This window comes from Neofelis nebulosa, chromosome X (assembly GCF_028018385.1).
Source record: "Neofelis nebulosa isolate mNeoNeb1 chromosome X, mNeoNeb1.pri, whole genome shotgun sequence".
NCBI lineage: Eukaryota > Metazoa > Chordata > Mammalia > Carnivora > Felidae > Neofelis > Neofelis nebulosa.
Window position 1 is genome coordinate 112,976,066 of NC_080800.1, and position 12,633 is coordinate 112,988,698.

The 12,633-nt window shown below is 44.4% G+C and overlaps 1 protein-coding gene across 5 annotated transcripts in view; it reads right to left on the reverse strand.

The window, feature by feature from the left end:
- The window catches only part of ARHGEF6 (Rac/Cdc42 guanine nucleotide exchange factor 6), a 103,567-nt gene that overhangs the window by 58,942 nt on the left and 31,992 nt on the right, over positions 1-12,633 (reverse strand). For all 5 annotated transcript variants that reach the window (XM_058713825.1, XM_058713826.1, XM_058713824.1 and 2 more), the window contains 2 exons: positions 11,572-11,693; positions 10,011-10,212 (listed from right to left, as the gene is read on the reverse strand). In XM_058713825.1, coding sequence (XP_058569808.1) covers positions 10,011-10,212; positions 11,572-11,693 — 324 coding nt within the window. The remainder of the gene's footprint in view (positions 1-10,010; positions 10,213-11,571; positions 11,694-12,633) is intronic.

Below are 12,633 nucleotides of genomic sequence, written 5' to 3' on the forward strand. Positions count from 1 at the left end.
TCGTTTCTTTACTCCAGTCTGCCTCTCCACTCACCTCATTCAAAACAGATAAGCCAAATTAATGCTAACCAAATACACATATTTGTAACTTGAAAGTTACTATACAAGTATAGTATAGATATATATTATAACATAGGTAATAGCAGCCATCCTTTCTTGGGGCTCTCTACTGTGCCAAAAATAAAATAATCAGAATCTCTAACACACTGAAAACGAGCAGAAAATTCTTCTTTCTTTTATGTATCGTTGAGTATCATGACATCGTGCTACAAAATGCTGCCTTTCTTTTACCAAGTTAATCTTACCTATTAAACTCATGACTAAGAGACCCATTCTTTCTTTAAAAAAAAAAAAAATGGGGCGCCTGGGTGGCTCGGTCGGTTGAGCGTCCGACTTCGGCTCAGGTCACGATCTTGCGGTCCGTGAGTTCGAGCCCCGCGTCAGGTTCTGGGCTGATGGCCCAGAGCCTGGAGCCTGCTTCTGATTCTGTGTCTCCCTCTCTCTCTGCCCCTCCCCTGTTCATGCTCTGTCTCTCTCTGTCTCAAAAAAATAAATAAATGTTAAAAAAAAAAATTAAAAAAAAAAAAAACCACCTCAGGAAAATACAAGATGGTGATGATAAATGTTTAACAGTGTCACTAACACTATTGTTCCTCCCCTCATTTTCTCCTTTGTTTCATTTTGTTTTACATTCCATTTTTATCTTGCTATATTATATGCTGCTTTAAACTCTTTCTGAAGCATAGTCGAGTATATATAAGTAACCAATTCATAAGATATCATCACACTTGATTTTTCTTTTTAAAAAATATTTTCTAGTTTTAAATCTATTACATCCCAACCCTAAAAAATGCAAATTATAGAGAAAACATAAAAACCAATGATTAGTCAGAGTTAACCATCATCAAAGTAACATTATAAAGCATGTCTTCTCACTCTTTTTATATATGTATTTGTGAACACACACACATACACACACACACACACACACACACACAGAGGGATCTTTCTTACTTTACTTATGGTTTTGTAATTCTCCTAACAACCTTTTTAAACATTTTTTATTTATTTACTTATTTTTAAGTGTTTTCTATTTATTTTGACAGAGAGAGAGAAAGAGAGAGAGAGCCCCAAGCAGGCTCCGTGCCATCAGCGCAGAGCCCGATGTGGGGCTTGATCCCACCAACTGTGAGATCATGACCTGAGCTGAGATCAAGAGTCGGACGCTTAACCGACCGACCCACCCAGGTACCCCTTTAATCTTATGTTTTTATGTAAGCTCGAACCCCAGTGTGGGGCTCCAACTCATGACCCCAAGGTCAAGAGTCACATGCCCTACTGACTGAGCCAGCCAGGCGCTCCTCTGTAATTCTATCACATTATCGCATGAATATTTTCTCATTTAACCTTGACTTTTAATTATCGTTATATTTAAAATATTATTATATTAAAATAATCCTTTTATTTATTTGGCACTTAATAGCTTTTCAGACATTTTATTTGAGCCTCACGACCCTAGCAGGCAGAGATGATTGCATTTTGCAGAGAAGGTCACTCAGGTCCAGGGAGGTGAAGTTAGTTACCTAAGGGCATGTATGTAGGACATGGCAGGGCCAAGACTGAAGCTCAGGTGTGCCTTGACAAGAGCCTGTGCTCCTAACCAATATGATGTCCAGAGGTAAATCTACCGAGAAGGGCTTGGTCAATGGCATTTGCAGTGATTCCTACTGGCGTTCAGAGAGGCCATCAGTTTGAGCTGGGATGCTCAGAGAAGACCTTGCTGGGCAGAAGGCACTCAATCTAGTCCTGGAGGGTGGTGAGAATTCCAACCAGGAGAGAAAACAGTAGAGAACTTTCTGGGCAGGGAAGATTCCAGAAGCACAGTTGTAGACATGGCAATGCTCAAGGCAGGACTGTTCCTGTGCCAATCAATTGTCCAGCTGGGCCTTGCTGGGTAGGGTGAAAGCAAGGCAAAAAGGCAGCCCTCTGGGCCAACTGTGTCACGTCCGAGTGATGACAAGTGGGGTACAGCCAGTTGCTGGAAGCTTCACGCCATTTCAAGATCCTCCTGGATCTACCTGGTGGCTTCACAAGATTGTAAGTGGCAGAGCCAGGACTTGAAATCAAGTATTGTACCAAGCCGGCTGTGCTTCCCAGGCACCACTGTTGGACTCTTAGACTTACTTCAAATTGACAGTTACCAAATTCTTTCAGTGTTTAGGAGGCCAGTTTCCTATAACGTAGTGATAATGGTTCTACTTAGAACTCATAGCCGAGAGCACCTGGGTGGCTCAGTCGGTTCAGCACCTGACTCTTGGTTTCAGCTCAGGTCATGATCTCCCAGTTCGTCAGTTCGAGCTCCACACTGGTCTCCGTGCTGATGGTGCGGAACCTACCTGGGATCCCCTCTCTCTCCCTCTATCTCTGCCCCTCCCCTGCTCGCTCGCTCTCAAAATCAATCAATCAATCAATCAATCAATCAACCTAAAAACAGTTTTTTCTAAAAGAACGCACAATCGTTTTGTGCGACTGTAACGTAAGCCAGTCTTGATAAAAATGAAACTTTCTAGAGATACCGGCAAGATAGGGTCAGCTTTCAAAAGCCAGGCTGAACGGGAGGGTAAACAGTAATGGAGAGCCTGCCAAGATGGAGAAGCAGGAAGGAAAGGCCACAGGAATGGGTGATTGCAATGGAAACAAAATGTTAACTATGCAGAGTAGGACGGAGAAACATGAACTGAAAAGAAAGGACTGGCTGCATGGAGGTTCCTGGGTGGCTGAACAGGATGCAAAAAAACAGCTGGTGCTTTAAATAAGATCAATACCATTGTCAAACCTCTAGCAGGATTGACAGAGGCCAAAAGAAGACACAAATTACCAATATCAGGAGTGAAACAGGGGCTGTCACTACCTATCAAAAAGATGACAGGGGCACCTGGGTGGTTCAGTCGGTTTACGATCCGACTCTTGATTTCAGCTCAGGGCATGATCCCTGAGTCATGGGATCGAGCCCCGGCGGGCTCTAGGCTGCTCATGGAGCCTGCTTAAGATTCTCCTTCTCTCTCTCTCTCTCTCTCTCTCTCTCTCTCTGCCCCTCTCCCCTACTCGCACTCTCTTTAAACAAAAAAAAAAGATGATAAAGCAATACTCTGAGCAACTCTACACATATTAACTTGATAATTAGATGTGAAACGAACCAACTCTTTGGAAAATAAAAACTACCATAACTCACCCAGTATGAACTAGACCATTTGAACAGACTTATAACTATTAGGGAAATTGAATTTCTAAACTTTAAACTCCAGAAAAAGAAATCTCCAGGCCTATATGGTTTCACTGGAGCATGCTATCACACGTTTAAGGAAGAAGCAATACCAATTCTTCACAATCTCTTAGAGAAAATAAGAGGAGGGATAACCTTCCAACTCATTTTATGAAGTCACTATCACACAGACACCAAAGCCAGACAAAGATAGTATAAAAAAATGACAACTGCAGACCAATAGCCCTCATGAATATAGATGCAAAAAACCTTAACAAAATATTAGCAAATAAAATTCCGCAAGATTTTTAAAGCATTATAGACCATGGAATCCATCCCCATGGATGCCAGGTTGGTTAAACATTCAAAAATGAATCAATGCAACCCACAATATTAACAGTCTACAAAGAAAAATCGCATGATAATACCCATCAGTGCAGAAAAAGCACCTGAGAAAACTCAACAATCCCTCAAGGGGAAGAAACTCCCACCTCCTATCCCCCCCGAAATAGGAATAAAGTGGAACTCCTTCAACTCAATACAGACTATCTACCAAACACCTGCAGCTGGCGTAGACATACATGGCACAAGATGTAAGGCTGAGCGTGGTCCCCCTGAGATCAGGAACAAGGCAAGGTGGTCTCTCTCACCACCTCTTATTCAATTCAGTTCAGCTCAATTCAATTCAATTCAATTCAACTCAATCACTGACATCAACCAACGTCATGAAGAATTCAAATGGGTTACTTGGCATAAGATAACTCCAACAACAGCACTATCCCACAGATAAAGCCATAAGAGACCCTCCTAATCCTGATATAAAGAGCCTTTTCCAATTAACGCTTGGTTCTCCCCCCCCCCACCCCCGCCGCTGCTGTACAGATTCCTATTGCCTGTTGGTGGCGATGGGACAAAAAGAAATCTAGTGACAATGGGTTTCTCTGGATATGAAACATCTATGTGACATACCCAGGGGATTACAACAGGAAGTCTAAATATAAAGCTCAATCTTACTTTTGGTTTACAATCAGCAGGAAGAGTCATTTCTCAAGCTGCCTTAATACAAATTTAATTAGCCAGCCACCTCATCTCCTCATCTGATAACTATATTTACCTGCTGATAAAAAGTCTTAGAAGGATTTAATGACCCTTTAATGGAACCAGTTGCAGAAAACAGAATTTGCTTAAAATATCTGTTCTGATCATACTTGTTTCAATACTTCCTTGGCATGGACATTTTTCCAGGAAAATTTTAATGCAAAGTCCTTAGCTTTTCTCTAAGACAAAAACGAAAAAAAGATACAATTTATGGTGTTACTGATGTATTGGCAGGAATTTTTTTTTCATGCATAAATAACATGTTAATTTACAGGTCACCACTGATTTTTAAATAAAGGACTGAAAATTGTTACCAATGGTTAATTTTCTTATTTATAAGGTATCTGACTCAAACAAAGGAGCAAAGGCCCTTAATATATCCTCTGATGCTTATATAATGCCTAATTGATTCGTACATATATTTTTCATGAAATAAAATCTTTGAGAAAATGTTTTTGTTCAAAAGGGTTTATTTTTCTCGTGCAACAAGAAAACGAGAGGTACGCAAGCAGGACTGGGAACAATGGCTCCATAATGTCACCACCGTCCAGGTCCCATCATTCTTGGTGAGAGGCCTTTATTATCACGGTCACCAAATCCTACCCTACCTTCAGCCTCAATCTCATGTTGAAAGGAGTCTCGTGTGTACGTGTGCGTGCACGAGATACTCAAACATTCTACTTCCTCACTTCCTACGGTAGTAGACTGGTGGCTTCACAGGTCCTCTGAAACCAGTCTCCTCCTGATGGGGGGGAAGAAGCTGTCCCCAGGGCCTTGACCATAATTATCTTCTAGACAAAAGTTACAGTGGAATCTCAAATTTAACATGTCACTCCCCAAGGGCAACTTTACCAGAGCACAAAGTGCTCCTGTCCACAGCAGGCTCAAGGGAAGAAAAGCGGGCACAGCCCTCCCACGGCACCAAAATCTGCAGGGTGGGGGTTTGCACAGGGCCAGGGTTGCTTTGTTCCGTTTTGAAGACAATACAGAGGCACATGGAATACCAGCCTGAATGAGAAGTACCCCAGGCTACCACGAATGAAGGTCAGAATCACCGACTATTCAAGTGACCTCAGCGTTACCCACTTGACCCAAGAGTAAATGGAGATCACAGGAGTTCTTGACTTCCATGCCTGATTCAACCTCCCAAACGACCCAAGAGTTTGTGTGGCCGTGGGGTTTAAAACTCTAAATGGATGGTTTCATTTCAACGAAAGACGCATTTAATCTAGGAGTCATTTTTTTCAAACTCCTTACAGACAAATCTTCCCTAAGCTTATACATCAGTATGAACTTCACGAAAAGAAATAAAACATTGCGGGGTGCCTGGGTGGCTCAGTCGGGTAAGCATCCGACTTCGGCTCAGGTCATGATCTCGCGGTTCGTGAGTTCGAGCCCTGTGTCGGGCTCTGTGTTGACAGTTCGGAGCCCGGAGCCTGCTTCAGATTCTGTGTCTCCCCTTCTCTCTGACCCTCCCATGCTCACGCTCTGTCTCTCTGTCTCTCAATAAGTAAACATTAAAAAAAAAATTTTTTTAAAGAAAGAAAATGTTGACAGGTGTATTTTCTACACCAAACATAAAATAGCACAACACTGAACTTAACGTGTCCCTCGGCAGCATCCTAAATAGGTTCCGGCCAACTTGCCACCCTGTGGAGGCAGCGAGGGGTGGTATGGGCAAGAATTCGGGTCAACAAAGACTCATTACCTCCTTCCCAACAAGACATTTTCATTACACCGAACTGATCTCCACCACCCCAAGCTCCCTCTGCTCAGTCCTACCACAGATCCTCTGTGGCTTTGGTCCTCCCTGACCAATCACTATGGCTTGGATTGTCCTCCCCTCTCATCTGGACCTATCCACAGCCTACATGTCTCAAGCCCTACCTCCTCCACGAAGCCACTTCCAACCTCTCCAGCCACAGCACACTCTCTGTCCGCTGATAATCTGCTATGTATTTTTACGCTTTATCATCTACCACTTTACGGCGTCAGTTGTCAGTTTCATCTCCGGCTATTAGCTCTGCCCCGGACTCCAAATCAATAATGACAGCTACCTGCTGGAAATCTTCAGAACGATGACTCTCTGGTGCCTCCACTCAACATGTCCAAAGCAACTCATCATCTTCAGTGAGATCTCCCCGTCACTAGACTATAAACATGAGGACAAAACTCATGTCTTAGGTTTCTCTGCCTCACCAGTGCCGGGACAGAGCCTGATATCCCAGTCATGGCAAAGAAACCTTCGCTGGCTGGCTGGGTGCATGACTCCACATGCCCTTAAGGAGCTCACCCTCAAGCTGGACCCCTAGACTTGGAATTATCTTCACCTCCTCCCTTCTGCTCATCACAAATCATCAGCAAATTTTCCTGATTGTTTTTTAACAGTATCTACTGCATCCGCCCACTTTTTCCGCTCCACTATCACAAAAGCAGCCCGCACGGCTCTCTGGATTGCCAAGATCTCAGCAAGAGTCTCTACTGGCTTCCCCACATCCTCGTTGGTTACCCCTACCACTTCTCTGCCATCCAGCCCCCACTTGACCACCAGAAACAGCTTTCGAAACCACATACTGTCCCCTACTATCCCCTACTTTGTGCTGACACCCTTCTTTATATAGCTCCAGCCGAAGCCCCACTCCTCTTTACGTGCCTTACCCTCAACCCAAATCACCCTACCACCCACTCCACATCTTCCTACCTCCATGCTTTAACTTACGAATGCCCTCTAACCTTCTACCTGTCAGAAGCGTCTTTTCATCCTTCAAGGCCCGATTCAAGTGCTCCCCCCTCCCGCCGAGGTTATTGTTCATAGAATCTTTTTTTTTTTTTTTTTTTTGCCTGCACCAATAGCATCTTGTCTAGACTTAGAGCTTTGTCTGCGTTACTTATCCCGTGCTACCCTGTTACAGTTGTCTATGTACACACCTATCTTGACCACTAGACTGTAAGGTCATTAGAGGCAGGGTCCCCGAGGACAGACTATTATAGCCCCACCACCACCACTACCAAGTATCTAACTGATGCTCAGTGAACAAGCTGAACAGAATATAATGACCTGCCCCACGGTGTCCATTCATTTTACAGATACTTAGAGAGCCTAAACAAAACAGAACATCTCTGCCCTCATGGTGCTTACATTCTCGTGGGAATATACAGATGGTAAGTGAAGTAAATAAGCACACGTACACTGTGTTAGGTGGAGAGAAATGGTTAACAAAAAATGGTTAACAAAAAATAGAGCAGGGAAGGGGGAGAGGGGCAATGGGGATAGGGTTCAATTTTCTTGGGTGACCAGGGAAGGCCCTACTGCAAAGCGGACAAGTAAGCAGAGACCCGAAGGAGGTGAGGGAACCAGGCATGTTAAACATGTCCCTGGTATACATCCAGGGAGCGTCTTAGGCAGAGGATCAGTAAGTGAGGTAGGTGCCCATTTGGCACAGGAAACCGGGAGCCAGTGTGGCTGAAGTGGAATGAGTGAGGGGGAGAAAGGTCAGAGAGGAGGTCAGAGGGGCAACAGGAAGCTGAATCCTGGAGGACCTTGTAGGCTAGTGAGATGACCTTGGCTTTTACTCTTTTTGAGATGGGGAGCCATTACCCAAGTTCCACTTTGAAAGAATCACTCTGGCTGCTGAGTTTAAATTCGGCTTAATTTAAGTAGCAGGCTTCCTGGCCCCAGCTGTCCAGACCTATCCTTGATGGCTGGGTAAGATGCTTCAAAGGGTTACCTAGGTGCTCAAATCAGAGCCAGAGATTGCCACATGAGTCCTTAACTGAGCTCCAAACCAAAGAGAGTACAGAACAAACCCTAAGGGAAGGGTCCAAAGCCCAGAACAAACAGCCCAGGGCAGTCCACAATGCAGCAGCCAGACTGTGCTACAAGGCATCTCAGCGAGGGACAGGATGATGAAGGCATGCTGTCTGTCCACTTCCGGTGTCCTCTCGACAATGCTTGGACAATGCCTTGGGGAATCCCCAGGCAAGGCGGCAAGACCTGTGGCTTTCAATCTGGGGGATGAAGACACTGAATCGACGAACAAAGCTAGAGTGAATCTGGAAAGGTAGAGACCGTAACAACCAGACCAAAGCAACTGAAAGATGTAGCGAGGGGTAAAAATCAGCTGTGAGAATCATCAAAACCAAGGAAATTCCAAGAAGGCCTGTGAAAATATTTCAGGGATCAACAGAAACATCTCAATTCCCAGTAATAAAGAAAAAGCTAAGGGGCACCTGGTTGGCTCTGTCGGTAGAGCATGCAAGTCTTGACCTTGGGGTTGTAAGTGCGTGCCCAATGTGGCGTGTAGACATTACTCAAAAATAAAATCTTCTAAAAAATGCTAAGAAGTCTACACATACATATATAACTATAAGTCTTTTAGTAAACATTTATTCCATTAAGGGAGGTGCCCCCTGCCTTAAACCAACACACGACACAGAAAAGCGTGCAAGCCAGACTTTCTCTTAAATGCGTTCGGGAAAAGCTCCTAAGAGGGGTTATGTGGGGGAGGATGCAAAGGAGAGAGGAATTTGTATCGCCTATATTATACATCTTTGTAATTTTTTAACTTATTTACAATGAGCCTATGATTATATTAGCCGATGGTATTACTTTTGAGTCATTAAAAAAGCAACGAAGACGTCTACAAAAGAAAAAGCGCACTGAGCAGCTAACCACTCAAAGGAGCCCTTGGGTAAATATTTTGGGGAAGTGAAGAGATATAACAATGTGAATAACCGAACACTACTTTATCTGTATTGTGACATATTTTTATATATCAGGGTTTTTTTGGTGATATAGGCAGGGCCTCCTTGCTTAAATAACAAAAGGCAAGGAAGTGACCTAAGAAAGTTCTAGAAAGACTACTGAAGAATTCTTAGATTTCATTCTCCCGATATTATTACAAAGGAGGATAAGCAGTTAGCAGTACGTAAGAGTTAAGGGCAATTTTATTCAGAATCAAAGCAGCCAGACGGCTTCCTGCAGCCCTATGATTGTTATTTCTCGAACACATGTCTGAGGCATTTAGACTTAGGTCTGCTTAAAGAGCTTAGGGCTAAAAAAAGGAAGTTAGCACATGGCCTCTCTTATTATTCTTTTCTACCATGGTGATTCTTAGAGTGGCAGGAAGGGGACATAGTTAAGGTGGAACAGTTGTCTGAGCTTTGAATTCTTTAGCTTTTTTAGGTTTTTGCTGTCTTGATGTAATCGAAATGCAACTTCGTTTCAAAATATCGAATCACTGATTTTTCCTAGTTCCCTCCTACCCCAATTGTCGGCTTATAAATGCAAATACAAACAGTTTCTGTTGACCAATTAAAACTACAAGATTGTCAGTAGGGGGGCGCCTGGATGGCTCAGTCGGTTAAGCGTCCTACTTCGGCTCCGGTCATGATCTCATGGTTTGTGAGTTCGAGCCCCACATCAGGCTCTGTGCTGACAGCTCCGAGCCTGGAGCCTGCTTCGGATTCTGTGTCTCCCTCTCTCTCTGCCCCTACCCCACTCACGCTCTGTCTCTCTCTCTCTCTCAAAACTGAATAAACGGTAAAAAAAATAAATAAATAAAAAATAAAAAAAAAAAAAAGATTGTCAGTAGGAATACAAGAGAGTACATGAGTCACGTTCCAAAAGGCTTTTGAAAGATCCACTTACCACTGGACTTAATTTCTCGGACATAATTACTAGGGAACCAGCCTGTTCTGCCATTTAATGTGCCTTCCCACCAGCCTCCTTCTTCAACTCTGGTGACATAAATGATGTCCCCTTTACAAACTGACAGTTCATCTTCATTAGTCTGCTTAAAGTTGAATCTTGCCTTTACTATCAACTGGTGGCCTCCATTTTCCATCATCTCCTAGGGAAATAAAAGCCACACCAGATTAAGCACCCATCTACATGGGGCAGGGGCACAAATGACATGAATTGGGGCAAATAACGTGGGATGCGCAAGGACGGAACCCCAGGTCCACAGCCGTCTTGAGTCTTTAACTTAGGAGTGGGGCTGGGGTGGGGGAGGGTAATAAACGGCGCAGAAGTGCATGCAACCTTTTGTGTTTACGAGAATGTGTATTTTGAAGGGGGCCATAGCTTTCATTCCCCTCTCCCCTCACCAGTTGCCTAAAGATACTTGCTAAATGCGCCAGGAAACAAAGTAGAGTGATAAACTATTCCACCCTGCCTCTCCCCAACACCCAGACACGGTCTTACATAATCATAGGGCCAAGATTAAGTACTAATCTACACATAAAATCTGCCTCCCACCTCTCAATGGCTAAGAATATCTTAAATTGGCTGATTTAGTCATATGCAAACATCAAATATCCCGTAGATACCTAAGGCGGAGTTGTTAACCTGTCACGGGCCCCTTTGAGAAGCTGATGCGCACAGGGATCTTTACCTAAACCACCCGTAAGTTCCCGCACAGGAGGTTTGCACACAATTTGAGAGGGTCCAAGGGGGCGCGGAGGAACCGTAGTGTTCATCAGCTCCCCAACGGGAGCCGGGAGCTGTGATCTCAAAAGGTAAAGCGTAGTGTTCATCAGCTCCCCAAAGGAAGCCGTGATCTCAAAAGGTTAAGCGCTTTGGAAGTAATTAAAGTGCTTTGGAAGTAATAGCTCCTGATGGCTTAAAGCAAGTGGGTGGCTTTTGACGAGGAATAAAGGTCTCCAAAGAGCCAGCCGAGGATGAGGCGGTTCCTCCCAAATAAAAGCTCCTATTAAGACCAAATGCAGAGCTAACTGGGCTACCCCACGAGGGGAGTTCATCATCACAGGCTCAATAGGAAGGCACAGAGAAAAAGCAAATGACAGTAACGATGATGATGGCAAGTAATGCATATTGATTGTCCGTTATGTGCCAGGCACTATCTGGTTCTCCTAATAAGCCAGAGGTAGAGGAAATGCCAGCAAGCTGCCATCAGGAAGCCGTTCTAACGACTTCCATTTGCACGGCATTCTCCGCTAAACAAGTCACTCGGTCCCAGGAAGGGAAAGAACTCTGGGACTTCGGCCCCGATTTTCTGACCCTCTGCCCCACATGCCTTTGATGCGCGCCAGCGGGCCAGCCCGAACTGGCGCTGGGTTTAAAGTAGTTTCACCGGCGACGCCCCAAACGCACAGGACGGCTATCTCGCCACACGGGGAGATGAAACCAGGATATCGATTTCATTTGACAGACTGTGAAACAGGCAAGGGGAATTGGCTTCTATACTTACCACTGCCTTTGACTGCCTCTGCAGCCCTGGAGCTGTGCTAACAACTGCTCCCTGTGGGCTTGTCTGAGAACTATTAGCACTAAGAGAAGAGGAACGTCCACATGGTCTTTCTGATAGCTGATCTGTGAAAAGAGGAAAAGGCAAGATAAAGGGAGCCACTCATGTCAGAAGCACGTCTAGAACATAACACAATCTTTCACGGGACATTAGCACGGGCGCCCTGGCCGTAATCCTCACGGTTACCATTCGGAACGTGCCAAGTGAATTTCCTCCCCCCGCCTCCCATTTTGGTGGCCAACTTCTTCATAGCCTTACTGGCCATCGCTGTCCAGTAGAATGAAAAACAGCGACAGAGCCACATTTTCTCTTAACCCATTTCCCTACGACTCTCCCCTCTTGAACCGGTTGAGACAGTACGCCCTGTTATCCAAGGCAGAACTATATTGGGTACCAAACAGCTGTTTGTGGCTCTTATTACTTTGAAATATTTCAAACTTCTCTCTTTGTGTTTTGGCCCTTAACTGGGTGGTTCTTGTCTTCCTCATATGCGGTAACATGTGTAGCGTATGTAATGTAAATTCTCACAGAAACTGGGGGTGCGGCGGTGGCGGGGGGCGGTGGGCGAGGCGAAGGAGAATCGGAGACAGAGTGTGTCTGGGAAAGATGCGATCTTCAAAAATTACACTCGAGAATCTTCTCTTCCTTGAAACCTTGTGAAATTCGATCAGACCAGCGCTGAGCTGGGTGTTTTCCGTATGCTGGCTTCTCGACAAATTCAAATGAGGGCTTTTTTCCTCTCCGTTTATTTTTAAAAGACATAAACTGCAAAAGTCTAAAGCCCAAACATTCCCTAGGCGACAAGCTCAGTATCCAAGTAATTTCCTTGATGCTGTGGGTTTTAACTTTCACCTCCTTGTATTTTATAAATATCCGCGGCAAGGGAAGAGACTATAAAACTTGCTAGCGGAGTTTGGCAAAGGAACGTATAATTTGGATGGCATAATGCTAGAATGATACGATCCTCCCTGCCTAGCACTGGCTAGTTGTCATATGTCTTAAATA